The sequence below is a fragment of the Emys orbicularis genome, chromosome 2 (assembly GCF_028017835.1).
Source record: "Emys orbicularis isolate rEmyOrb1 chromosome 2, rEmyOrb1.hap1, whole genome shotgun sequence".
Classification (NCBI taxonomy): domain Eukaryota; kingdom Metazoa; phylum Chordata; order Testudines; family Emydidae; genus Emys; species Emys orbicularis.
In genome coordinates, this window is record NC_088684.1 from 257,178,098 (window position 1) to 257,206,032 (window position 27,935).

A 27,935-nucleotide genomic window follows, 5' to 3' on the forward strand; every position below is an offset into this window, starting at 1 on the left:
GGTTTGTAAAACAAGGGAAATTGGCAATAATGCAAAAATTAAAGAGAACAGTTCAGATAAATGCTCGTACTGTGACAAAACTGGTCATAAAAAGGATTGTTATACATTTAAGGCAGGCCAACACAGACTGTCACAAGTATCTAGTGAAAACTTCTCTCTCTCAATCTGGGAAATGGTGGGACACCAAGCTGAAGGGGGAAAGCTTGGAGGAACAATGATCATCTCCACAGTTTTTGTTTAGATCTGGGCAGTTAAACAATAATAATAATAATAGTTTGGCTATTGAGTGTGTAATAGCATCGGTGATGTGTACAGGAATCATTGACACATGCTCAAACATTACAGTTATGAGACCAGACACACTAAAAAGGCCACGGAATAGGGAATCCAAAACTGAACAACCTAAATTGGTCTCAAATGGAAATGGCACCTGTCCAAAACCTGGGAAGTTGGGTTTGAAGATGAGACCTCTGAAATTTGAGCTGGGTGGCTGAACTAGTGAATGAGCTAGTAATTGAAGTGGATTTCATTATGGCTAACAACTGTGTACTCAATAACAGGAAAGGTGTCTTACAAATTCAATCTGTGGAAATGACCTTTAAAAATATGGCCCAGGTGAGATAAATGGCTTATAGGCCTGCTCCCAGGCGCAGAAACCACCATAACAGCTTGTGGAAGCAGAAAAAGAACTGTCAGAAAAGAACTGCAATGCATGACAGTTTGTTAGCAAGAGTCAGGCTAACTGTAGCCCTGATAACGCGAGATTTGTAGAAGCGAGGATTGTGTGAGGCGGGTGAGAAAGTACTGTGTGAGAAGTTATTGTGACCTTGTATAGATAAGGTGTAGAAGACCTTGTGTAGATAAGGTATAGGAAATATTGTATGTTGGCAAGAGTCAAAACAATTAAGAAATAAGATATCAAGATGGCTTATGTATAACAAAATGCAGCTGTCCCTCATTATTTTCTGTAATGAAAGGTATAAATGCTTGTTGTAATTAGGTATCAGTGAGAGAGACCTGCTTGGCTCTCTCCCTCTGCACAATTGTGAGAGTGAATAAAGCTTCTGACTTGCTGTACCCAAACAAAAAGTGAGAACTCAGTTTTTCTCCGACAATTTGGGGGCTCGTCCGGGATGGCAACGCCCTCAGAGGCACCGGCAGTTACTACGGATCGTTCCCCTTCGAACCCCATGGCGCCACAATAGAGGTAGGAGACCTTTTGAAATCTCTATTGGGGTGTCGGAGGAGGACTGTCCGTGGGGCCGTCTGTCCCTGTTGGGCTCACGCCATCCGAACTTATTGACTGTGCAGCAAGGTCAGATGCTGAGCGGCGTAGGGGAATTGTTTGCCGCCCCCTGTATGCATATGCGAGGTGCATAGGATTGCACCTGTGTTGAGGGGTTGTTACCGCCTCAGCAGGAGGGGTTTTTACTGCCTCATAGTCCGGACAGAGGGGTTGTTTACCGCCTCAAGAGGGGTTTTTACCGCCTCGAGTGATGCATCGAGGTACTTGGGAATAGTACCTGAGGTACTTGGGAATAGTACCTGGAGTAAGGCCTTGGTGTGTGTGTGTGTGTGTGTGTGTGTGTGTGTACACACCAGTGTGAATTGAGTGTTACCGGAAGACGCCCAGAGTACTCTGCGAAGTCTTTTGGCTCGTGACCAGAACTACTCTAACGCAAGCCCGGTAACTAGAGGATCTTTTAGGAGATCCGACCCACGGTACGCTAACTCGGCCTGGCATCGTCCGGCGAGGAGGCTGCCTGGGTCTAGGAGTGTGTGAACCCATCTTCCCTCCCCTTTTCCTCTCCGTGTGAGCCACTGACAGTCGGACCATCTCACTGGATGCAACAGAGTAAGCGGCGCCGTCTCTCTGAGATTAGCCGACGCTCTTTGCTGAAGGGAGGTGTAGGAGGTCATGGCTATCCTCGTTAGTCTCTCCTGTGTGAGTACCCTGTAGGGAGAGATCCTTAGTTTATATGCCGCTAGCGCGGACAGGGCATCCTCCTCCCTGTGTGTGTGATTGGAAAATGGGTGGGGGACAGTCTAAGGATTCCCTCTCACCCCCTAAGGGTACCACAGCTTATTTTATGTACGTACATTATGGTACTAAAACCTGCAGGTATTTAGAGAATTGGAATCATTACACGCGTGAAAATTCATCTAAACAATGCCCACTAGAAGGTACCTTCAATCTAGATAAGATCATACATCTCAGAGGAGTTTTTAATCACCAAAAAAGAAAGCCTCTGACACACAATGGGAGCAATTTGTCTATTGAGGAAAGGAACGGGTTAATTTGAAATTCAGCTTGGTCCAGAGATAAAGAGAAAGTTAATCTGCGTTCAAGGTCAAGAATCAATGCAGACCAGGCTAAGTACAAAGAAAAACTACTTTCGGCCCCAGCTGGCTGTGAAAAAATATAGACATAGTCAAACCAAAGGCAATACAAGTTACAGTGCTGAGATTACATTTGCAAAGCTTAACTGTCCAGTGAGATCCAACAGTCTGCCTTTGCGACCCTGGAGCTGGCGTGGTTTGGGGACGCTGAAGAAGCCACAGGCAGCCGGCCTGGACTGGAATCACTGAAAAGACGCCCCAGGAGACTTCAGGGTGTAAAAGAACTGCCCTCCCAAGAGAGGAAGCAAGTTGGAGATTGCACAGCACCTTCTCTCAACGTTATACACAGACGTGGCCAGTCTGGACATACGTGTGTGAGTATGAAAGTGTGCCTACTCTCAGCCGCAGTAAGTCTGAGAACCGGAGAGGGATTTAGCATTCCTCTCTCCACCCCGGTTGACCGGGAAGGGTGTCAGGTGGATCTACCCCAGTCGTAGCAGGACTGGGCAATAGAGAAGTTGGAGTAATAGGAAGAGTTGTGTACTTGATAACTAGAATTGAGCAATTAAAAGCATAGATCATGAACCAGGCAGCAACTCAAACCTATGCCCAGGGCAAGTTGCAAGCCTTGAGACAGGACTTCCAGGCAGAAAAGGAAGCACTGGCTAAGCAAGTACCGGTCCTTCAGGGACTTGTCAGAATTTAACCATTTGTGTTTGCATATGCTGTAACAGCAGTGTGTTTGCCACAAGAGAAAATTGAATAGTTAAACGCCAATGGGCCCTGCGTTTTGCCCAAGTGGCAAGCCTCACGAGGGAGGACTCGGGTAGCCTTGTGAGTAAGAATGTTTAAGAGAAGAGACCAGGAAGGGTGGGGGCTAGTTGAGAAGCCCACCCTCCTATCTAAATTGGTAGGGAAAAAGCCGGTGCCCATGGAAGGGACGGTTCAGCGAGAAAAGCAGGATTGGGCCCAAGCGGGCAGGCAATAGATAGAGAGATTAGAAAACAGGTTGGAAACTTTGAGGGCATAGTGGAAGGAAAGGAGCATGGGGATTTCAAATCCCCAGGATAATAATTGGAATGGTAAAATCTGAGTTGAGTTGGGTGTCGTTTTGGGAGACAAGCAAGTGATTTAAGAAAAGAGAGTGAAAAGTTAACTCTGTAGTTGCTAGAGGGAATCAAGCAGTGAAACTTGGTAGGAATGTCTGTAAGTAATTCAGGCAAGAGGTTATTTAAGTGGAATTATTCGACTATGAATACGTTAGTCTAATTTGCTGAAGAACACTCCTGCTGTATACAATCTGTGTTTTATAAGTTTGAGATGAATTGGTATTGTTTAAAGTTGCAAAAACCGAAAATACTTTTGCCAGACACAGGAAACTAGTGTTGTTTAATACGGTGTTTAGCATTTAATCCTTAAGGTGACTTAATGCTTTACAAGATTTAAAATGTTTTAACTAAAGACCAAAGGTTGTGGCTGCAGCAGGGTAGTCAAAGCCAGGAGAATAAAAGATTTGAATTTGTTTTTGGGTAACAAAATAGCAGATAAAAGATCTGGTAAAAAGATAGAGAAGGACAGTGCCCCTGGCTCTGTGTGGTCGAGCTGTCACTTTACTAGGGGTGCATGGAGATTTTGTAAGCACAAAAGAAACAGTTACACCTTGTGTAGAAATTGATGTGGCTAGTGTTATGGAAATTGAATTGTGGAGAGGATGTGCATTTTCCCCAGAACATGTGCAGTGTATATTGTAGCAGAGGTAAAAGAAATGCAAACCTACCAGTATAGGTTGTGTTGTCTTTTTCAGATCACTGGGTGTTTGAAAGCAGGAGCTAGAAGTAAAAGGCAATCAAAAGTCTGGGAAAGTTAATTGTGTCCCTTTTAAAGTAAGAATCTTTAAGCTGTGGATAGCTTTGGATCTGGAAGCAAGCCAGAAAGCATCTGTATTAATGCAATTTTCTAACTAATAAGGTAGAAGCCACTGAAACCTGGGCTGCCTATGAAACAAATACAAGGAAATATGGGGTAATTCCTCTGTTTTGTCTAAAATCAACAAGAGTATGTGTATATAAAGGAAATATTTTAAGCAATGACTGACTACCCAGAAGGGGTAGACCTCTGTTCTTTTGTCTTTCAGATCATCAGAGAAAACGGATGCCAGCTGAACAGCATTCAATGTACCATGCATTTACTGGTACAATAGGAATTATTTTTGTGTTCTTTGTCCTGTCTTGTGGTGTTTGTCTTGTGGCCAGAATTGTTGGGTTTAATAATTTCATAAGACAGTCTAGTTCAAAATTAAATAGAAGGGTTAAATCAAAAAAAGCAGATACTTGTTTTATTCAACTTGGAATACAAAAAGTGTTTGGATAAATCAGGAAAATGTGATATACTAAAGTCTAATACAGTTGCTTAAGTAAGAAAAAGAAACTTCATTGGCCAGATTTTTAATTGAAAAAATTGTTGTTAAAATTTGCATACCAACAGTCTTTGGAAGCAAGGACATGGAAGGTTAACCCACTCCCCATATTGCCCATGGGATCCTTCTGGCTACCTCAGATTTCTAGCCAGAGGGCTGGGGAGGGAGGAAAGCTATTGGACACCTGAGGTTGTACCGAGTGAACTCCTCAAAAGTGGGTGTGCTTGTCCTGGTTTGTTGCTCCAAAGCTCTGTAATAAAGTTATTTTACTGGAAGGGTGTACATGGCATACATTGAATAAGACGACTAATGTACTGTATAATGGCAATGTGTATGTGTTCATTGTTGGGAAAAGGTGTATGAGTGAAGAGTGGACGTTTCCTTTGTAGGTTAAAAGAAGCCAAGAAGGGGAGAAGGAAAAAGAACAGAATGAGTTAACTGAGGAAAAAAATAGCTAGCAAGCTCAGTCCAAAGATAAGACGTTGGCCCCATCCAAGGATACTACCCACAGCTAAGACTTGGCTGACAGCCAAGAAAAGGGGGGGCCTGAATGTGCCCAACAACTATGATATCTGCAAAACACTGCCAGGCATTAATGAAATGTGTTAGGTTTCTTTTCTCACAGATAAAAGAAGTGCTACCCAAAGACCCTAGCAGCCCTGCCATTCATTGAAACAAGGAGACTGAGTCTATGTAAAGTCCATCAACGAAAGACTGCTTTGGCTCCATGCTGGAAAGGCCCTTTCCAAGTCCTGTTAACCACCAACACCGCTGTGAAGTGCCAAGGACTGCCCACCTGGAACCATGCTTCTTACTGCAAAAAGACCCCTCCACCTGGAGAGGATTCTCCAGCTGCTGATCAGCCTATTTCTCCTGCTAGCTCTGCTGTGCCTCCTGGACAGCAGGGAAGGAGGACAAGGTGAAGTGCTAGTAACCTCTCCTTTGTCCTCTGACAGATCTACAATGCCTTTGAATTCTTTTACAGGAATCACACCAGTACAGGGTGAAGTGCTAGTAACCTCTCCCCTGCACTATGGTGAATCACAACTGCTTTTGAAGAAGAAAAGAAGAAACACTCGCTCTGCTGAAACCACCAAAGTCCAGGAATTCCTGACTACAAAAGACATTAAGAACTGGCCCTGGTGGAGAAGACGGAGCATCGTTTATTGGCAAGGAGGGAACTGTGGGGACCGTTCCTGGGAATGCGGGGTCCAGTGGTGGGGTGGATTCTTTCCAGGGGCAGGACTTTGTGCTTATGGACAGGTACCTTCAGGATGCACTGCCCTTCCTAATTGGCTTTCAGAAGATGAATATCAAAACCGCCTTGCCACCACTAGGACTACACCCACTAGTCCCTTGACCCCTGCCACCACCACTGTAACTTACCCAGATACAAACCGTACTGTATATTCCAATGAAACCCATTGGCCAAGGCTTTCACATCTTAGTGATTTACTGAAATTTTGTTCAGAGAAATTATTCTTTAAAGTTCAGGATAATGTATATGAGCAAACAATTGAATGGAAAACAAATGGATCAGTAGAGATAGAAATACATGATATCACTACCAGCGAACCCCAAGAATTAATAATTGCAATTGATGGGTTCTATAGTGAAGTAGATATGATGGTTGTTCCTGGAACTTGTACTGTGTTAAATGAGAGAGGCCCTTATTGTTATTTGGTCACCCAATTAGTGAATAATCAGACAAATACCCAAATTGTTCACAGGGGGCTGCCATTAGATTAGCACAACAGAGGGCTTGGGTTATTTCCTCTAGAAAGAAGAGAGACTTGACCGGATCCCTGTGGGATGGGGCCAATAGTGCAGCAGCAGTGTGGAATATTTTTAAGAACCAGGAACATGATGAGAAATTGGGCCAACTAGAGAAGGCCATTGGCCTTGTTTCTGGAGCACAACTAACCCAGGTACAGGCTGGAGTTGGTGAGTTACATGTTATTTCCGCCCTTAGTTCTATGACCCAGAAGTTGCTAAGAGAGATGGTACTGAATATCACTGAGGCTGGGAAGGCATTGCAGTGGGATCTAGCATGTTCAGAGACTCAGGATTTCCTGAATGACCAGCTGATGTCCATTCGGAATGATCTAGAACATCAGGCTTGGCCCACTGCCCTTACAGACACATCAGGAGTACCATCTGATCTGTGGCCATGGAGACTTACTTGGAAACTTTCTGGATGGAAGTGCGGACGTTCTCAGTGCTCCTTCCAAGCATATGGACCGGTAAAGGGGGTGTGGGCTCCTACATACCGTATCCTGCCGGGTCCATGGGGAGGATGCATGTGGGATTGGATAATTCACCGAGACATCTGGGAAATTAGACCACCTGATATGCCCAATCGATTTTTAGTCAGTGCTCCTGGGATTACACCTCACATTTGGATGGGGTTAGGAAGTCAGTGGACATTTTGGCCATTAGAACCCCACAGCTTCAGTGTAACCGTAAACTGGAGCCAGGAGAAGTTGTCACTGTTTATGACTACGTTTGCTGGGAGGGTAGGGGACAAGGAACTACCCTGACAGGACACTTACTTTTTCAAGCTAACGATAGCTGTGTGTATGTTAATGACACCACATTACAAGACATACATTTTAATCTCACTACCACTGCAGGCAATCATATTATTTACTGGCCTGCAGATAGAGCTTTCCAAGTAGCCCTTAGGTTCCAGATACCCTTTAATTGGACTAGTTTAGTACCTGATAGATTTCAGAATTTGTTTTCACTGTTACCAGAGATTCAGAAAATCTCTGAAGTACAAGGGCAAATTCACATGCTTCAAAACATATATCAAGTTGAAAAGTATGCCTTTCAGACTGCTTATAGAGTATCCACTTTATGTACTAAGTATAATGTATTGTGCTTTGTAACTAAGGCTGTACAACAACCCCATTATAGTTTTGCTATGGGAATGTTATTGCTTGTATTGTTATTAGTTAGCTTAGGATTATGTTATTGTTGTTGTAAAAGACGTAATAATAGTAATACCTTTCATGTTCATGCTAATCATGCATTGTCATTACATCCAATCAGAACCGCTAACATTGAAACATCTGATATAGAATCTGAAGTCCAGGACTTGATGCAAATAGAGGTTTGAGAATGTTTGTTGTACTAGAAGTACAAAAGGGGGGGTTGTGGAAGCAGAAAAAGAACTGTCAGAAAAGAACTGCAATGCATGACAGTTTGTTAGCAAGAGTCAGGCTAACTGTAGCCCTGATAACGCGAGATTTGTAGAAGCGAGGATTGTGTGAGGCGGGTGAGAAAGTACTGTGTGAGAAGTTATTGTGACCTTGTATAGATAAGGTGTAGAAGACCTTGTGTAGATAAGGTATAGGAAATATTGTATGTTGGCAAGAGTCAAAACAATTAAGAAATAAGATATCAAGATGGCTTATGTATAACAAAATGCAGCTGTCCCTCATTATTTTCTGTAATGAAAGGTATAAATGCTTGTTGTAATTAGGTATCAGTGAGAGAGACCTGCTTGGCTCTCTCCCTCTGCACAATTGTGAGAGTGAATAAAGCTTCTGACTTGCTGTACCCAAACAAAAAGTGAGAACTCAGTTTTTCTCCGACAAGCTATACGCTGTGGCAGCTTTCCAGCAAAGGGAAGCTGGAGAGTGGTTGAACCCTGTTATGAAATCAGGGTCTTGGGGCAATCTTAGCTGTCAAAGCTCTCGTAGCTCTGAAATAGGAACTGATCCCTGTTCATTTGCTGAATGTTTCCGACAAGCGGCAAATAGTTAAAAAAGGCGAGGCGGGGGTGGGGGGGGGACACTGCAGTTGCAAATATGAATTGGTGGATCTGGTTAATGCTGGTATTGAAGAAAACTACAAGGTAGAAGAGGGAGAAGGTGAGCTTCCAGAATCTCTATTGGACCTCTTGCAGCACTGTGTTGTACACTGGGGAACAGCAGAACAATCCAAGAGACTTTCTGGTTAGGAATCAGGAGCTGTTCTCCTAGTCCAACAGAGTCATAGGTTGTACTGCACTGGTGCAGCACAAAATTGATGGTGGGCAGGGGAGGAATCTGACCCTCACTGTTACCAGGAGCAGAAAGGGAAGAGGCACTACAGACCATCAAGGAAATGTGTCAGGAAGATATTATTGAGCCTTCAACCAATCCTTAGGCCTCAACCATAGCTCTGGTTAAGAAAAAAGATGGCAACACAAGATTCTGTCTGGAGTATAGAAAACTAAATGAAGTCACTTGAAAAGGATTCTTATCTATTACCATGAACAGATGATACCCTAGATGCTGTAGCACATTGTCTGGTTTTCTACACTGGATCTTAATAGTTGTTATTGGCAAGTGGAAGTGGATGCAAGAGACAAGGGAAAAACTGCTTTCGCAGCAGGACAATGCTTGTGGCCATTTAAAGTGTTGATTTTGACTTGTGTTTTCCACCTTAGAGAGGATAACGGGAGGGTATTACATGACATGCCCCTCTTGGCCTGTCTATTTTAACCTGGTGCATGCTAAAACATTTGAACAGGAACTAAAACATTTTAATATGGTCTGTGATAAGATGAAGGCAGCCAATTTGAAACCGAATCCAAAGAAACGTGAGTTGTTTCAAAAAGAGGTAATCCACCTTGGGTATACAATTAGCGAGGAGGAAATTTCCACTGACAAAAAGAAAATTGAGGCTGTACAGAGCTGGCCAACTTCCCAAACACTCACAGATGTGCAGAGTTTTATAAGGCTCTGTTCCTATTACAGAAGGTTCATTTGTGGGTTTGCCATTATTGCAAAACCACGGCATAGGTTGGGTGAGAAAGGGAACCATTTCAATGGTTCGCAGAGTATAATGTGGCATAAGGCTCTAATAACTGCTCCCTTCTTGGCCTATCCGTGTTTCGAAACCCCTTTCATACTGGACACAGATGCTATTGCTCATGCTCTGAGGGAAGTATCGACAAAAGAACACAAGGGAATTGAGAGGGTGGTAGCTTATTATAGCAAAAGTCTAAGTTTTCCTGAGACAAATTATTGCACCATCTGAAAGGAACTCCTAGGGCCTGGTCTACACTAGGAGTTTATGTCGAATTTAGCGCCGTTACATCGAATTAACTCTGCACCCGTCCACACCACGAAGCTATTTAGTTCGACATAGAGGTCTCTTAAATTCGACTTCTGTACTCCTCCCCAACGAGGGGAGTAGCGCTAAATTCGACATGGCCATGTCGAATTAGGCTAGGTGTGGATGGAAATCGACGCTAATAGCTCCGGGAGCTATCCCACAGTGCACCACTCTGTTGACGCTCTGGACAGCAGTCCGAGCTCGGATGCTCTGACCAGCCATACAGGAAAAGCCCCGAGAAAATTTGAATTCCTTTTCCTGTCTGGGCAGTTTGAATCTCATTTCCTGTTTGGACGTCGTGGCGAGCTCAGCAGCAGGTGGCAACGATGCAGAGCTCTCCAGCAGAGATGGCCATGCAATCTCAGAATAGAAAGGGGGCCCCAGCATGGACTGATCGGGAAGTCTTGGATCTGATCGCTGTGTGGGGCGATGAGTCCGTGCTTTCCGAGCTGCGATCGAAAAGACGGAATGCAAAGATCTACGAGAAGATCTCTAAAGCCATGGCAGAGAGAGGATACAGCCGGGATGCAACGCAGTGCCGCGTGAAAATCAAGAGCTGAGACAAGGCTACCAGAAGACCAAAGAGGCAAACGGACGCTCCGGATCCCAGCCCCAGACATCCCGTTTCTACGAGGCACTGCATTCCATCCTAGGTGCGGCCACCACCACTACCCCACCACTGACCGTGGACTCTGAGGATGGGATATTGTCGACGGCCGCTTCCTCGGACATGTTAGCGGACGGGAAAGATGAGGAAGGAGATGAGGAGGACGAGGCAGTCGACAGCGCTTACAACGCTGATTTCCCCGACAGCCAGGATCTCTTCATCACCCTTACAGAGATCCCCTACCAACCATCCCCAGGCGTTAACCCGGACACAGAATCAGGGGAAGGATCACTCAGTAAGTGTTTAAAACATCTAAACATTTATTTTTAACAGAACAGGAATATTAACAATATTAACAATGGGTTTTGCATGATTACTTTGCCCTAGGCGCTTAACGTTTCAGTCCTTGGCAGTGCAACTACTGAAAAAAAATCTAACAATGTCCAGTCTAGCATGATTGTTCTGCCCAAGCCGCTCTACTGTTTAGTCCCTGCCAGTGCAGCTACAGTAAAATCCAGTCTATATGTCCGGGGATAGAGCTGAAATCCTCCAGGGACATCTCCACGAAGCTCTCCTGGAGGTAATTGGAAAGCCTTTGCATCAGGTTCCTGGGGAGAGCGGCCTTATTGGGTCCTCCGTAGTAGGAAACGTTTCCGCGCCAGGAGACAAGCAAGTACTCCGGGATCATTGCCCTGCAGAGCATGGCGGCATACGGCCCTGGTCTTTGCAGGCTTTCCCGAAGCATCCTTTCTTTCTCCGTCTCTGAAATCCTCATCAGAGTGATGTCGCTCATGGTGACCTGCTTTGAATTAGGTAGGGGAATGTTAGTATTGGGACTGCTTGCCTGTTCCTTTACAGAACTGTAACCGGCGGTTTACAGCCACGCGGTGGAGGCGGGAGAGGGGCAGCATACAGGGATCTTTCCCTGGGACAGCCGCGAGGGGGTGGGACAGGGGCAGAGTTCATGCTTGCCGGATTGCTGGCAGCAGGGACTGGCATTGCTTTCAACGTGAAAGGAGACCAGTGCTATTATTAAAGTTTTAAGCAGCCACAAGTCTACGGCTTACCATGTCGGCCTGCTACACAAATTCCGGTGTCCTGCCCCGCTTCTCTGATCTGCACTGCAAGACCCCAGGCACTGAATGCGAAGGCCAAAAATTCGACCTTGTCCTGAGTGCGCATGTGATAGGTGCTGTACATGGTCTTGTTCACAGAGAAAGACTATGTTCTTTGTTCACAACTAAATTTATCTTTCTGAGGAATTCACTCCCTTTTTCCCATTCCCACAGCTGCGACTGTCTCCCGACCTAGCCTGGCATCACACTCCCAGAGGCTAGCGCAGATTAGGCGTAGGAAGAAGAGCACACGGGAGGACATGTTCTCGGAACTTATGGGCTGCTCCCGAGCCCAGGCAGCCCAGCAGACCCAGTGGAGGGATAACTTGTCCCAAATGCACCGATCACACATGGAACGGGAGGAGAGGTGGAGGCAGGAAGACCAGCAAGCGACTCAAACGCTGCTTGGACTAATGAGGGAGCAAATGGACATGCTCCGGCGCCTTGTGGATGTTCTGCAGGAACGGAGGCAGGAGGACAGAGCCCCGCTGCAGTCTATCTGTAACCACCCTCCCCCGCCACCAAGTCCTATACCCCCCTCACCCAAAGTCCAAAGAAGGAGGGGCGGCAGAGTCTGTGAAAACTCTCACTCCACCCCTGCAGAATGCTCAAGTACCAGAAGGCTCTCATTCCCCAAAATTTGATAAGTCCTTTCCTTCCCGCCTCACCCAAGCCCCCGTCCAAGTTTCACCCCCCAGTTTCATGTGTAGTTGCTAATAAAAAATACATTTCTGTTAATTACTGTTTCCATCATGTTCTTTTAAAGGAGAGTCTGTCTGAAGGGGGGGAAGGGGGTTGGTAATTGGACAGGACAGTCACCTTTACCAGGGTACAGAGGCGGGGGCAGGTTCAGCAGCAGGGCACACACACATTGCAGTCACTAGTTACCCTGGTCAGTCTGGGAGGTGGTTTTCATGTTCGGGGGGGGGGGGGGGGGGCTCTGTGACTTTGTGGTGGGGGAGGGCAGTTAGAGATCTTATGCAGCAGTCCTTATCCTGGATCACAGAGCCACACAGCAGGGGATCTGTAACCGTCCTCCCCCTGCCACAAAGTCACATAGCCCCCCCACACACAGAGTCCCGAACAGTAGGGGTGGCAGGCTCCGTTGAAACAACCAGTCCACCACTGCGGAGCCTGTCATTCCTGGAGTTTAGAAGCGTCCTTTGCATCACTACACCCGCTCCCCACCACAGTCTGCGTCCCAGGTTCAACACTTTCCCGCAAAAACAGTAATAAAGAAAACGGTGTTCATTAACAAAATTCAAGTGATTTTATTTTTAAACGTGTGTTGGAAGGGGGGGAACGGGGTATGTAACTGGAGAGGATAGTGAACATTTACTGGGTAAAGAAACGGGGGCAGGTTCAGCTTCTCTGTACACAAACTTAAAAGTCACAGGTTACCCTGCTCACTCAGGAACCTAGCTTTCAAAGCCTCCCGGATGCACAGCGCGTCCCGCTGGGCTCTTCTAATCACCCAGCTGTCTGGCTGGGCGTAATCAGCAGCCAGGCTATTTGCCTCAACCTCTCACCCCGCCATAAAGGTCTCCCCCTTGCTCTCACAGAGATTGTGGAGCACACAGCAAGCTGCAATAACAATGGGGATATTGGTTTCGCTGAGATCACAGCGAGTCAGTAAGCTTCTCCATCTCCCCTTGAGACGTCCAAAAGCACACTCCACCACCATTCTGCACTTGCTCAGCCGGTAGTTGAAGAGTTCTTTTTCACTGTCCAGGGCGCCAGTATAGGGCTTCATGAGCCAGGGCATTAGCGGGTAGGCTGGGTCCCCGAGGATGACTATAGGCATCTCCACATCCCCAAGAATTATTTTGTGGTCCGGGAAGTAAATACCTTCCTGCAGCCGTCTAAACAGACCTGAGTTCCTGAAAACACGAGCGTCATGAACCTTGCCCGGCCATCCGACGTTGATGTTTGTAAAACGTCCCCTATGGTCCACCAGTGCTTGCAGCACCATTGAAAAGTAGCCCTTTCGGTTGATGTACTGGCTGGCCTGGTGGTCCGGTCCCAGGATAGGGATGTGAGTTCCATCTATAGCCCCACCGCAGTTTGGGAATCCCATCGTGGCGAAGCCATCTATGATGACCTGCGCGTTTCCCAGGGTCACTACCTTTGAGAGCAGTACCTCAACGATTGCGTTGGCTACTTGCATGACAACAACCCCCACGGTAGATTTGCCCACGCCAAAGTGGTTCGCGACTGACCGGTAGCTGTCTGGCGTTGCAAGCTTCCAGAGGGCTATGGCTACTCGCTTCTGGACAGTCAGGGCTGCTCGCATCCGGGTGTCCTTGCACTTCAGGGCAGGGGACAGCAACTCACAAAGTTCCATGAAAGTCCCCTTCCGCATGCGAAAGTTTCGCAGCCACTGTGATTCATCCCAGACCTGCAGCACTATGCGGTCCCACCAGTCTGTGCTTGTTTCCCGGGCCCAGAATCGCCGTTCCACAACATCAACATGACCCATTGCCACCATGATGTCCTCGGCGCGGGGTCCCGTGCTTTGTGACAGGTCTGTGCCACTCTCAGACTTCAGGTCCTCACCGCGCTGCCGTAGCCTCCTCGCCCGATTTCTCAGCATCTGCCTCTGGGAAAGGTGGATGATAAGCTGCGAGGTGTTGACAACGGCCATAACTGCAGCGATGGTCGCAGCGGGCTCCATGCTCGCAGTGCTGTGGCGTCCGCGCTGTCACTGACCAGAAAAGTGCGCGAACTGATTTCCCGCCGGTGCTTTCAGGGAGGGAGGGCGGGAGTGACGGTCGGATGACGACAGTTACCCAAAAGCACCCTCGACACATTTTTTTACCCAGAAGGCATTGGCGGCTCGACCCAGAATTCCAATGGGCAGCGGGGACTGCGGGAACTGTGGGATAGCTGCCCACAGTGCACCGCTTCCAATGTCGACGCTTTCCCCGTTAGTGTGGACTCACAAAGTCGAATTACTGTCCTTAGTGTGGACACACACGTTCGACTTTGCAATATTGATTCCACATATTCGATTTAAGTAAAATCGAACTACTCTCGTAGTGTAGACATACCCAGGAGTGGTTAAATCTATACAATATTTTCATTACTATTTGTATGGGAGGAAGTATATGGTCAGGGCAGACCATGGTTCCCTGCAATGGCTCTTTAGATTCAGAAGTCCTGAGGGACAGCTACCAGCTTGCCATAGCAGAGCTATGATTTCACAATTACACACAGGCCTGGCCATAAGCATGGCGGTGTCAATGCCTTGTCCGCAAACAATGCCTTAAGCAGGACAGCAAGGAATTATTGCTCCAGGGGAGTGTGCCTTCCTTCCTCTAATTCGCATTAGTGCTCATGTTCTTGGTTCATCCTTGAACAAGGGGGGTGGGGCTGCAAGAATGGACCCTAGAGCAACTAAAATCTTCCCAACGAGAGGATCCTGATTTCAGGATAGTGTGTGACTGGAAAATCAAATGGCAAACACAGCCACCCTGGAATGTAATGTCACCTCACAATACCACAGTAATAGCTTCCTGGTCACAGTGGGAAAGCTTGGAATTTAAAGTTGAAATATTGGATAGGAAATGGGAGAAACCGGGGGGGATGGGTACAGGTACCAGCCGACTGTACCAGATACACTCTGTAGTTGATAGAGGGAATCAAGCAGTTGAACTTTGTAAAATGAGACAGAGGCTGGCGAGTAATAGTTGCCGGTAGCTATGGACTACTTCACAAAATAGCTTATGGCTTTCCGAGCAGAAATCAATAGGCTGTGGCAGTAATAGGGTTCTAGTGAATGATTTCTTCACCAGATTTGGAGTCCCATGTGAGTTATGCACAGATCAAGGGAGAAATTTTGAATCCAAAGGGTTTCAACAGATTTGTGATATTCTAGGCATACACAAAACTATCACCCACCACAGCACACCCACAATCTGAAGGGATGGTGGAAAAGTTCAATAGGACTTTGGGCGGTCATTTGGCTACCTTTGTTGAACAGCACCAAAGGGGCTGGGAGTAGCATATCCCATTCCTTTTGATGGCTTATAGAACAGTAGTCAATGAGAGTGCAAAGTCTACCCCATGTCTGGGCATGAGCTGAGTGTCCCAACAAACCTCTCGTAGAGAGTTCCTGAAGAGGAACAAAGTCGACTGGGTTAAAAAGGGGAAACAATATTAAAGTGTTAATGTACATTCAGCGTTAGCATTGATGTCAATGGAACTATTCATTTAAATCTAACAGGATATGGCCCTTAATTTCCTCTTTGTTAGGATTAGTCAATGTGTCAGGAATTCAGTTGGCTCTGGGCATGGTTGCCTAGCAACCCAATGAGCTCGTCTGGGCCCAATAAACCCTCATTAAGTGACTGTGCTCCCTGATGGGGCAGAAGGGTCAACAGGTCACCATTTAAGTACCAACAGCAGCACAGTGGCAGCTCAATGCATTCTATGCCCGAAGCGGTGCCTGACCCCCTTGCTCCACCCCATGCCTGCTCTGCTCCAGGCCTACTCTGCTCCAGGCCTCTGAACCTGCTCTGCTCCAGGCTCTGCTTCAGGCCTGCTCTGCTCCAGGCCTACTCACTGCCTGCCTCTGAACCCCCTGATTTATAACCCCTGATTCTCATCACTGGCTTGTCTCTTGACCACGACTCCGGCTCTGCCCTTTGATTCTGCTCTGACCACTAGGCCAGACTCCTACTCCAATCACTAGGTCACAGAGAGATTCTCATCACTTTCAATAGCACATTTACATGTTAAAAGTGGAAGGGTTGCAGAAAAACAAACATGTATATTGTTTTATTTGGTTTTTTCCCCAAGCATTTTCTAACTCCTGTAGTTCTCTTCAAGAAGTTGGAAGAAAGCCATCTTCAGACCTGAAGTACCATCATATTCAGTACGCAGGCAATTTGCTTGCAACACATAATATATAACATATAATATATAAATTAAGTACCATTATATCCATCCTGGTTGAGATCTCCAAGATGCGCGATGGCACTGCCGAATCTACCAAATACTTCAGTGCCCGACAGTATCTGTGCGTCTCGGAAGTAGAAAGCACTTTCCTGCAAGTACAGGTAAACTTGCCCTACTTCCTTAGGTTTACTCTCAAATTCACGCTCCATGAAGAGGGGCGCACCAACTAGGATGTCATCTAAACTAGAGGAATAAAAACAAAACCAAATGTCAATGGGAAATTCAGCCAAATGACATGATTCTGGAAGAAGTGAGAAAGCAGCAGAAATAGCCTCACAATATGTGATTCAGAGATATAAACCAATAATATCAAATGGGTACGTGGGGCCTGATTCAAAGCCTGCTGAAGTTAATAGGAAAACTCACATTGACTTCAGTGAGACAAAGTGGGTGAGAGGAGAATATCTATTGAACAAACTTCTTTTGGTGAGAGAGACAAGCTTTCAAGCAACATTGAATTCAGTGGCAGGCTCAGGGCATGGAAATCCTCTGTTACTGTGAAACGCTATTATAACTTGACTGTAATATATTTAATTTTGGCAATGGTATTTCTTTGTCATGCCAATAAACTTTACTTAATTGAGAGCAGAGCTTTTTCTACCTTGAGCCTGAAATGATCTCTGAAAATCCTTCCCAGCAAGGAACCAACACAATGAGAGAGACACAACAAATTCTAATATGTCTTAACTCTTATGTAAAAAGCATATAAAATTTAGGAGGAGTTAAACCAACAGGGCTCTATAGAAATGTAATATGGCTTTATAGATAATATTCTAAATCATATAGAATATAACAGAGAATGAGATCTTTTCTATGCTTTTAACCACCATATAGAAGTGAAATTTTATAAGTTGCTTCAAAACACCTATAGAAATATTATTTTCTATAAATTCAATAGAACTTCTCCATAAGGAAAACTGTAATTTAAAATGTAAAGTTACATTTATTTAGTTCTTCCATTGTTTTAAATATTAGATACCATCCTATGCTACACATATCCTGAAAAGGAAGGAAGCAGATGCTGAATGAACAAACAAATATTAAAGCTGTTGGGTTTTTTCCCCACACTAAAAAACCCCAAATCTTTCTCTTTTTATGAACGACGCTAGTGGTTTGGACAGCATGTTAGTTGAAATTGCTGACTGCCACAAAAAGAGAACATGCTGTTTGTGTCCCGTGAATGCTGTATTTTACCAATTGTTTTACAATTATTTAGCATACACTATATATTACACAGTAGCTCTATCATCCTCCTAGATTCATTATTGTTATTATTTTATTACAGTACAGTATAGAGACCCCCATTGAGATCGGGACTCAGCTGTGTTAAGTGCAGTATGAATCAGTTAGTAAGATGGTCTGTGCTCCAAAATCTTACAATCTAACCAGAGGAGAAAAAGGAAAGGGGAAGAGAAAGGAGGCATTATTATCCCCATTTTACACAGAGGAACTGAGGCACAGAGAGAATAAGAGACAGATTTTTAAAGGGTCAGATAGGCACCTAGTGGGATTTTCAAAAGCACTTACGTGTCTAACTCTCAATGGGAGTTGAGCACCTCGGCACTTCTGAAAATCTCACTAGGTGCATATGAGTATCTTAGACGCATAAACATCTTTAAAAAGGTGAGCCTCAGTGACTTGCCTAAGGGCATACTGAAAGACCGTGGCAGCGTCAGAAATTGAAGCCACATCTTCTGAGTCTCAGTCTAGTGCCTTCACTGCAGGACCAATCCTTTGTAAATTAGTGTTGTAAGTGACAAGGTGAATTTTCATTACATGATGTCTTGTGGCTCTGCCTCTTGCCCTGCCCCTGGGGTGACTTGTGCCCTGGGGCCAATAAAAGGAGCAGTCCTTGTACTTGAAGGATAGGTCCATCAATAGCTATTAGCCAGGATGGGCAGGGACAGTGTCCCTAGCCTCTGTTTGCCAGAAGCTGAGAATGGATGACAGGGGATGGATCACTTGATGATTACCTGTTCTGTTCATTCCCTCTGGGGCACCTGGCATTGGCCACTGTTGGAAGACAGGATACTGGGCTTGATGGACCTTTGGTCTGACCCAGTATGGCCGTTCTTATGTGCTTACTCCCCTGAGCAAAAGAACTGCTGTTGTATCTGGCATTGCATAGGGAACACAAGTGAAAAGCATGCAAACTGAGCCTTCCCCATACACACCCACCAGTGCTAGGGCCAAATACAATCTGATCCTTAGAAATCTGGTTGGAGGGGGATGGCGAACCCTTCAAAGGGAGAGCCAAGAACTATGTGTTGTAAACAAATATAGTCACCTAGGTTACTATTAACAACTTAGATTACTTACTTGAATTTAAATGTTCAGAGCAAGCTTTTGGCACAAGCTTGCAGCCGGGGGGGACGGGATGGGGGGGATGGACGGGGACAGGGTGCTAACGTGGCTTTAAGCCATCTTTATACTCTCCTAATTCTGGGCTGCCTATGGGCATCCACCTAAGCTACAACACCCAGCCTCTAAATGCCTATGGGTAAGAGCACTGCCTGACCTCTCCATAGTGCTCAGCTTCCCCACCTTCATGCACCCAAGACACCTCCTATATTAGGGCTTGCAGTGGGGCCCTTTTAGTGCAAGGTAAGCTCCCTTTTGCAAAGCCTGTTCCAGTGGGAATTCTTCCCTGGCCAAACCCAAGGCTCTTATGTCTCTTTATGCATTACCACAGCAATATACAAGGGCTTCAGCAGAAGGGAGAATTCTCCCGCCCCCACCCCTCCAACTTACTTGTTTCTCTCCATGATCCTCATTTACTTGTTTGCATTTCTCTCAATGTGGATAATAAAAAGCAGTAAATCAGTTTGACTTTTGGTTTATAGCTAATTTTACTTTCCAGGTTCTAGTACCTCAATGTTTCAGTTTCAAGCACTGCAGAGGAATTGTTTGGTTGGTTATCAACACCTGTGTGCTTGGCTTTTTTAATTGCGGACATATTTCAGTTGCTCTAAGGTTTTGTAAAGGTTTATATTTACAAAATGTGAATCTGAGCCAAACTAAAGTTGACACCATCCCTTTTAAAAGGCAGCAGGAGTAAAAGTAAGACTGAAAGCCCCCAAATGGTAATGTATAACCATAACTGTAGTTCAGTCTATGGGGGTATTTTAATAAGTTTCATTAGACTCATTTCACTACTGCACCATGATGTTGTAGTTAACATAAATCAATATATTTATGTTTGTTCCAGCACATAAATGTGACTAGCCAGTATTGCTTCCTTTCTAATAAAACAACGTTAAAAAGCACAAGCTGACCACCTGCTGGAATTTTATGCAATTCTTTTGTATCCTGCTGAGTAATAAACAGCAGGAGTATGGGAAGTGTCAATAGGTTAAAGTGTAACTATGTGGAGCTTTGATATAGTATAAATAAAAGACTGGTAAACATTTTATTCCACTGTTTTTATTGGATATATGGTTTCAACCTAAAAAGAAAATTTTCCTTCATCTCCTTGCTAAGAATTTGTCTATAAATTTATTACAAAATGGAAGTTTCTAGTTTCAATAACTGATTTCTTTGTCAAGTATCAGGGGGTAGCTGTGTTAGTCTGTGTATCCACAAAAACAACAAGGAGTCCGGTGGCACCTTAAAGACTAACAGATTTATTTGGGCATAAGCTTTTGTGGATTTTTTACCCACGAAAGCTTATGCCCAAATAAATCTGTTAGTCTTTAAGGTGCCACCAGACTCCGGTGGACACAACTGTAGGAAGGCAATAACCAAGATTTTCTTGATCCTGTTTGTGTCCCTAAAACACTTGCAGACTTTACATCAAGAATAGCCCTGGAACATTTAGCTGAACTGCTCAGGCTAAAGTTGATCAGAGCTGCCGTCTAAATTATTATGAAAAATAAAAAGATCTAATCTCAGAACTTACTCAAGTAAAAGCATTGTCCCTATTTATCTTTTCAGCCTGATAAAGAATCAGGTTTCCGATACTGGTCAGACACCCGGCTTCTAATTTCTCCACCATCCCTAGCTATAACAACTTTTCCATGCATATCTTTTCCCTCAACCAATTTTTGTCAGACTTAGTCTCATCTTCTGAGTTATATTTCTAGTTAATGTACATGCTGTCAGTTACTGGACTGCAGTCAGGCACATTTATCAAGTGAAGCTTCTTTGTGTTTTGTTTTCAGTGGGATGTTTAGATCTCAGAGAGAGTCATTAGATTTCCTTTCAGATACAGGATGGGAGACCACACAAGCCTCCAAAGTTGTTTGCTGACATTATTGTCATACAGCTATGGAGTTAAAGGAACACAGAACGTTTTAAAAAGATCTTAAGAGATCTTGCAAGTGACTAGCAGATTCCCAAGAAATAACCGGTTCATGAATTCGTTGGCTCAGTGAGAGATGAAGCTAGCCACAATCAACTTCTATAAAGCTCTTATGATACTAGCACAGTGTTTCTTAACATTTTCAGGTTGGTGACCCCTTATTCAAAAGAAAAAATTGTCCTGACCCTCTTACATTTACTATAAAAGTAAAAGTTAAAAAATGTATACTCCAATTACTACTGCAAATTCTACAGGTGACCTCACAGAATTTGAAGGTTTTGGCTATCCTGAAGTTATTCTGGACATTTTATTTTCTTTAGAATTATAATAAAATGTTCAATGCTTCACAGCCCTCCCCATTGCCTTGTGTAACCCCGTGGGGGGCTGGGGAGGATCTCAATTAACCAGTTGGGAAACACCAATTTAGCATACAGAGAATACTTCATACATTATGGTTTTCAGCTACAAATAAATACAAGAGAAAGTGTCCCATATGAAGTGTACAACTCTTTCGGATATTTTGCAGTAGGTGAATAGCCACACAGTTATAATTATAAGCCTGAAATAACATTGGGAGGAAACTCCAAGGCTCAAAGTATTAGTGATCTTATCTCAGTGATAAAGAGCTAATGTTAACATTCACTCACTAAAGCCCTGATCCTGCCAACTACTTTGAGTATGTCTACGTGGAGATAAAAAACCCGTGGCTGGCCGGGGTCAGCAGACTCAGGCTTGTGGGGCTCAGGCTGTGGGGCTAAAAATTTCTGTGTAGACATTTTGGCTTCAGCTGGAGCCCGAGGTCTGGGACCCTCCACTCTTGCAGAGTCCCAGAGCTCAGGGTCCAACCTGAGCTTGAACATCTACACAGCAATTTTTAGCCCTGCAAGCCCAAGTTAGCTGACCTGGGCCAGCCGTGCCATGGGGCTTTTATCCCTATGTAGGCGTACCCTAAGACTATTCACAATTTTAGGTCTTGTTGACACCTAAAACTTAGGACAACCCAGCTACATCACTCCTAAAATAGGTAGTTAAGCCCGTGTAGACATTGCTAGATTGACAGAAGAATTCTTCCATCAACTGCCTCTCAATGGGGTGGATTTACTACAGCAATGGAAAAAACCCTTCCATCATTGTTGCAAATGTCTACACTATGGTGGCGTAGCTGCAGCACCAAAGCTATGCTGCTGTTGCACTTGTAGTGCAGACATACATGAAAGTTAATGGTGCTTAAGTGGTCTATGAATCAGGGCTTAAAAGCCAGATAGTGTCATTAAGGCATAACCCTGAGTAATGGGAACTCTAAAAGGCATTGATCCTTACGCAGGCACAATACCTCTTGGAACTATTGTAGAGCATGGCCACTTTCAAACCTCAAAAGATGATGCAGTATGCATGGACCTCCATGACCAACCAGCTGAGCTCCTTTTGGACAGGCTAGCGACCTTAAGAAGCCCTTGCTGCAATGGGAGATGGACAGGGGTATAAGAGAAATTGAAAAAGAAAGGCTCTGCTTTTCCATAGAGGCAGATTGAACCATTCTACTTTTGGCTCTTACCCACCTCTTTCCAAAGGCAGCCAACACCACTACTCCTTGCCTCTTTCAATATTAGGAAATTGAACAGAATTTGGATGTTCTAACTCTGCCCTTATTGTTCCAAACAATCTTCTCAGTTGTCAATAAGAAAAACTCCACTAAAACTTCTTCTGCAAAGGCCATTAGACCAAGTTTTAAAAAAGGAAAAGTGAATTCATAAAGTTGAGACCCAAACTGGATAATTAGAGCTAGAAAAGCACAGAAGAGCTGTACAGAAGTCTAAGAAACATTTTCCAACTGAGAGCATTAGAAAAACAGAGTTTATTAACAGATATATTTATTTTAGCTTTTCCATATAAAGGGATCATGATGGCTTTTGGAGATGTAGTGTGAACATTATTTACTAAGGCCAGGATTTTCAAAAGGGACTAAAGAAGGAGTTAGGCAATCAATTCCTATTGGATTTCAATGAGATTGGGGTGCATTGTATAACCTACCCGTCACTGTTAACATCCGACACGGCGACAGTGTACCCAAAGTAAGACGCCATCTGTAAATAAAAAACAACACGCACATTTTAATATCTCATATTCATTAAAAGATTGTTTTTCCTGACAAACCTCTGCACCTTTATGAAAATTTATTTCAAAGGGTAGAAAATATTACTTAACAAATTGTTAGAACTATAATATTTTAGATGCAATTATATTCCTCTGAGAGATAGTATATTATTACTTAGATCTTTGACATTACCTGTTCACCAGTGAAATTCTGAATAAAGGTCAAGTCTGTAGAATTAATAATTGAAACCTGGCAATAGAAAAAAATATAAAAGGTTCCAGTCATACCATAACAAGTTATACTGTAATGTAACTACAGGTATATTTAGAAAAGTTAAAGGATGTTCCAGTGGTTACAGCACTAACATAGGACCTAAAAGTCCTTAGTTCAGTTCTCTGCTTCACCACAGATTTTTCTGTGGGACCTTGAGCAAGTCATTTAGATTTTCTATGCCTCAGTTCCCCATTTGTACAATGGAGAGCATAGTACTTCCCTGCCTGGCAGCGGTGTTGTAAGGAACCATATGTTAAAAACAGTGAGGTGCTCAAATACTAAAATATCCGGGGGAAGCATATATGTACTATAGATAGGGTGCTATTTTTTTGAGCAGTGAGTTCCAATATGAGGTTGGAATCTGGCAATATGATGTTAGAATCTGGAATCAGTTTAGGGTATGCAAGGACTACAGTCAGGTCTGTAGCTGGGAACTGTCAATTTCCCAAGCAGATTGTTCCTGAAATCTGGCTTTTGTTGTATTTACTCTATAAGGAGATAAGCATTGTTTCACAATCTGCCCTGCTCTCTCTTCTCTTCAGAATTTATACCATGATTTTTCATATCTGACAGTTTCATAACACATGCATAAAGCATTGAACTGAAAACCAGATCTGAACATCCCTGAGCTACACAGACTTGGATCTTTCTTCATCATGGGAACAATCAGAACAGCACATCAAACACCCATGGACTTGGGGTGAATTTGGATTTGAGTCTGCAGCTACGGAAATACTGGCACAAGAGTTCAAAGCAGTCTTGTAATTGTCTACAAAACATACAGACTTCAAAAATAAATAAAAGCCCGAGCTTTAAAGTCCAATTCAGGAAAGCAGTTAAGCACATGCTTAAATGCTTTGCTGAATCAAGGTCTAAGTCCATAGGAGTTTTGCCTGGATAAGGAATGCAGGTACAATGTGGCATAAAAACATGATATAGCCTTTCCTCCTCAAAATAGCATAGCTCATGCATTTTTACTACTAATCAGATCAAATGTGGGTACAATACATACATAGCCAAAGTTCTGTGCTCCCCTTGGCACTCCAGCAACCAACTCTGAAAAGATAAATAATTAATTAGTGAATACATTATTTTAGCTGATTGGAGCACCGTCACTTAAATTCTGCTACCATACAGCCCCTATTATTTGAGAGTATGCTGCCTATTAGCTGTATCAAAGATCTCTGTAACTGATGTTAGATTTTTAAATTTATATAATGTGCCTATCAGCTTCTCTAGATATATGCTCAGAGCTCAGCGAAAATCAGCTAGACAGGGTCAGGCCTGGTCAATATTTGGCTAAGACCTCTACTGAACACTGGAGGAAGTGGTGTTGCTAATTCAGTAGGTGGTGCTGTCTGCTGCTCTGAGTCAGTCCTGAACCATACTATTAGGGAACTGTTAGTCTCTAAGGTGCCACAAGTACTCCTGTTCTTTTTATTAGGGAAGGCATAGGTCAGATATACCATAAAACCAAGGTCTTCACCATTTGAGACCAATTAAGATCCGAAGTCACAAGGGGAGCAACATGAACCTCAGAGTTGAAGCCAAACTCTAATTTGGGTAATGAGATTGTGCCTCGCTACAAAATATTTTCTCTGTAATTGCAGTTGAAAATTCTTCCTCACTGATTCTCCTAAACTTGAAGGTCTTGTTGCTGTCCTCTGTTACATTGCTGATCCATTTTATCCTAGAGGCAGCCGAGTTTTATGTTGGTGAAGAATCCATTATAGATATGTAGCTGGTAAATAATTGTATTAAACTTGTAATGTGTGTGTAATCTTCCGGATGAAATTGCCACCTACATGCAAATTGTTATAAAAACACCCCACTGTAGAATGTATTCGATCCAAGAAAGAGCCTTCACTTCTAAAGCTCATGCATTATTCTCTTTCAGGCATTTTTGTTCATGTGCCTTTAAGCCTTTCTTATTCAAGGGATCAGTTCCTTATTTCATTTGCCTGTATAATGTTTTCTCTCTTTCTAAATATAGATTTTTAATATTAAAAGTTCAACCCTGACCAGCTCTGCTCTGAAATGCAAGATTGAGGGAGAGGAGAGAGTATAGGGATCCTCTTCCCACTACACAAGCAGTAACTCAAGAACAGAATAGAACACACTGCATTAGGAGGAGGGACAGTTAACAAACTGTCCCATGCAGGGCCGGCTCTAGGCACCAGCTAAGGAAGCAGGTGCCTGGGGCGGCAAATCTGAAGGGGCAGCACTCCGTCTGTTCTTGGGGCGGCACTCCGACTTTTTTTTTTTCCCCCTTCTTCGGCGGCACTTCGGCGGTAGCTTTTTCTTTTTTTTTTTCTTCTTCGGCAGCAGTTCGGCAGCAGCTTTTTCTTTTTTTCACCTTCGGCAGCAGTTTGGCGGCAGCTTTTTCATTTTTTCTTCTTCGGCGGCACTGCTGCAGCCGCTTTTTTCTTTTTCTGTGCTTCTCCGCTTGGGGCGGCAAAAAAGGTAGAGCCGGCCCTGGTCCCATGCACCATGTCCTCAAGGGACATGGTCTGTAGCATTTAGGAAACGTCCAGGATCCCAAGTGAATAGTACTTCTCTCAGAAGCACCTAGAGTTAGCTGGCAGATGTGGCCTTAGGCTACATCTACACTACAGGGGGGGGTCGATTTAAGATACGCAAATTCAGCTACGCGAATAGCGTAGCTGAATTTGACGTATCGCAGCCGACTTACCCCGCTGTGAAGACGGCGGCAAAATCGACCTCCGCGGCTTCCCGTCGACGGCTCTTACTCCCACCTTCGCTGGTGGAGTAAGAGCGTCGATTCGGGGATCGATTGTCGCGTCCTGACAGGACGCGATAAATCGATCCCCGAGAGGTCGATTTCTACCCGCCGATTCCGGCGGGTAGTGTAGACCAGGCCGTAGAGTGCTATCCCCCAGTCCTACCTGTGTAATCTCATCCTAGGCAGAAAGTTACCTATGGCTGGGGAGGCATAGGTTTTGGCTACTGTAGCTCTACTTTCCCTTGCTGTACCATCCCAGGGAAAGATTTGCCCTCAAGTACATTGGGTAGAGATACATTATCCCACTCTTTAATATTTTAAATGTTTAAGACCCATTTTCCCATTTAGAGAACAGAAATAGATAAATAGACATGTGCACAGTCATATGCTTTACATTTTGACTTGCTTCTTACCTTGTTCAAGGTCGCCAGTAAATTCCCCAGCAGCCACTGAGTATCCTGTTTTAAGAATAAATTACAAGTGTGAAACCTGACAAATCATTTACTTCCAAAGAAACATGCTTCTGGAAGGACAACCAGGTTTGTCTTCTGTTTCAATAATCTCTGTAAAACCTTTATAAACTAGTATATCTAAGACTGGGGGGAGGGGAGGGGAAGGAAAATCATTTGTCAAGTTATGACTACCTTCATCATAAGTCTCAAAAGTACAATAATTCTACAGGCCTAAATCACTAGGAAACACGTTGCTATTTAATTGCATCCCAATCAAACTTCACTACATCATTTCTACAATCATTGAAAAGACAGCAACATTTGTTACATGCAGAGTTATGCGCATATTACACACAATTCCTGGAGAGAAGGAGCCACCAGCTATCTTTTAAAACATGTACTCAAAGAGGTCTAGGTTTCTCTATGTACAGATTACTCCTGTTTATCTGAAACCCTATTATCTGAACCCCTTACTCAACCCCCAGCATGAGATACATGCCCTCTGCAGCCTGTATCTCATGCTGAGGGACAAGGAAGGGATTTGGATAATGCAGAGATTCGGATAATAGAGCAGAGAGCCCTGGCCAGGGCTGTACGGAGGAGAATGAGCCCCTGGCCTCAGAGAAGGCCCCCCTGCTGCTGAATGACTCCTGTGGCAGTGCAGGGAGCCCTCTGCAGCCCCACTGTCATGGGAGGGAGGGAGTAGGGCAGAGCAGAGATCCTCAGCCAGGATTGCAAGGAGGAGGATAACAACAAGCCTCTGGCCGCGGCGGAAGCCATCCTGCTGCTGAATGGCTCCTGCCCTCTCAATGATCCAAATAAAATCCATGTCCCCCATGCTATCTGGAAAATCAGGAATGTACTGTATCACCTTAGGGCCCACTACTGCTCTCTTTGAAGTCAATTATAGTTTGTCCTTAACTTCAATGAGAGCAGAATTGCGCCCTTAGAAATTACTGTACAAAAGCATTACAAAAAAGAAGTTTCTTTTCCCTCTCTTAACAGTTGAAACAGTCCCTAATTACAGTAAACTAAATCATTTCCCCTCGACTGAAAAAAGGTGTGAACATGAAAAATTAGTATGCTTGCTTAAGTACATTAAAACCCATGCATAAATATAGCATCCTAGTTAGCTAGCCATTTAGGATCTGACTCTGTGAACACTTACTCCTGTGTTTAACTTTAAGCATGTCAGTTGTCCCGTTAAAGTAATTAGCAAATTACTGAATGGGATTTCTTACTCCTGTGCTTAAAGTCAAGCACGTGTGGAAGTGTTTACAGGGTTGGGGCCTTCATAATTTAGGATTTGCTTTCTTCAGATTACTCCAGTGCCTCTAGATTGTACATCTTACCCAGATAATTGTCATCATATATAGGTGGTGCCACTCCAGTTTGCTTTTCTCTTGTCAGTTTCCTTAGAATATCCTTGAATGAATAGTCCGTAATGATATCTGCAATACTGGTGGTGATTACTTGCCCTGTATTCAAATAATTTCATAGAGTAAATGAATTCAGAGAAGAACCAA

The 27,935-nt window shown here is 44.2% G+C and overlaps 1 protein-coding gene across 1 annotated transcript in view; it reads right to left on the reverse strand.

The window, feature by feature from the left end:
* Positions 1-27,935, reverse strand: part of ITGA8 (integrin subunit alpha 8) — a 181,501-nt gene that overhangs the window by 121,099 nt on the left and 32,467 nt on the right. The window contains exons 7-12 of the mRNA XM_065398815.1: positions 27,762-27,887; positions 26,371-26,415; positions 24,227-24,270; positions 23,134-23,190; positions 22,878-22,930; positions 16,524-16,729 (exon numbers count right to left, since the gene is read on the reverse strand). Coding sequence (XP_065254887.1) covers positions 16,524-16,729; positions 22,878-22,930; positions 23,134-23,190; positions 24,227-24,270; positions 26,371-26,415; positions 27,762-27,887 — 531 coding nt within the window. The remainder of the gene's footprint in view (positions 1-16,523; positions 16,730-22,877; positions 22,931-23,133; positions 23,191-24,226; positions 24,271-26,370; positions 26,416-27,761; positions 27,888-27,935) is intronic.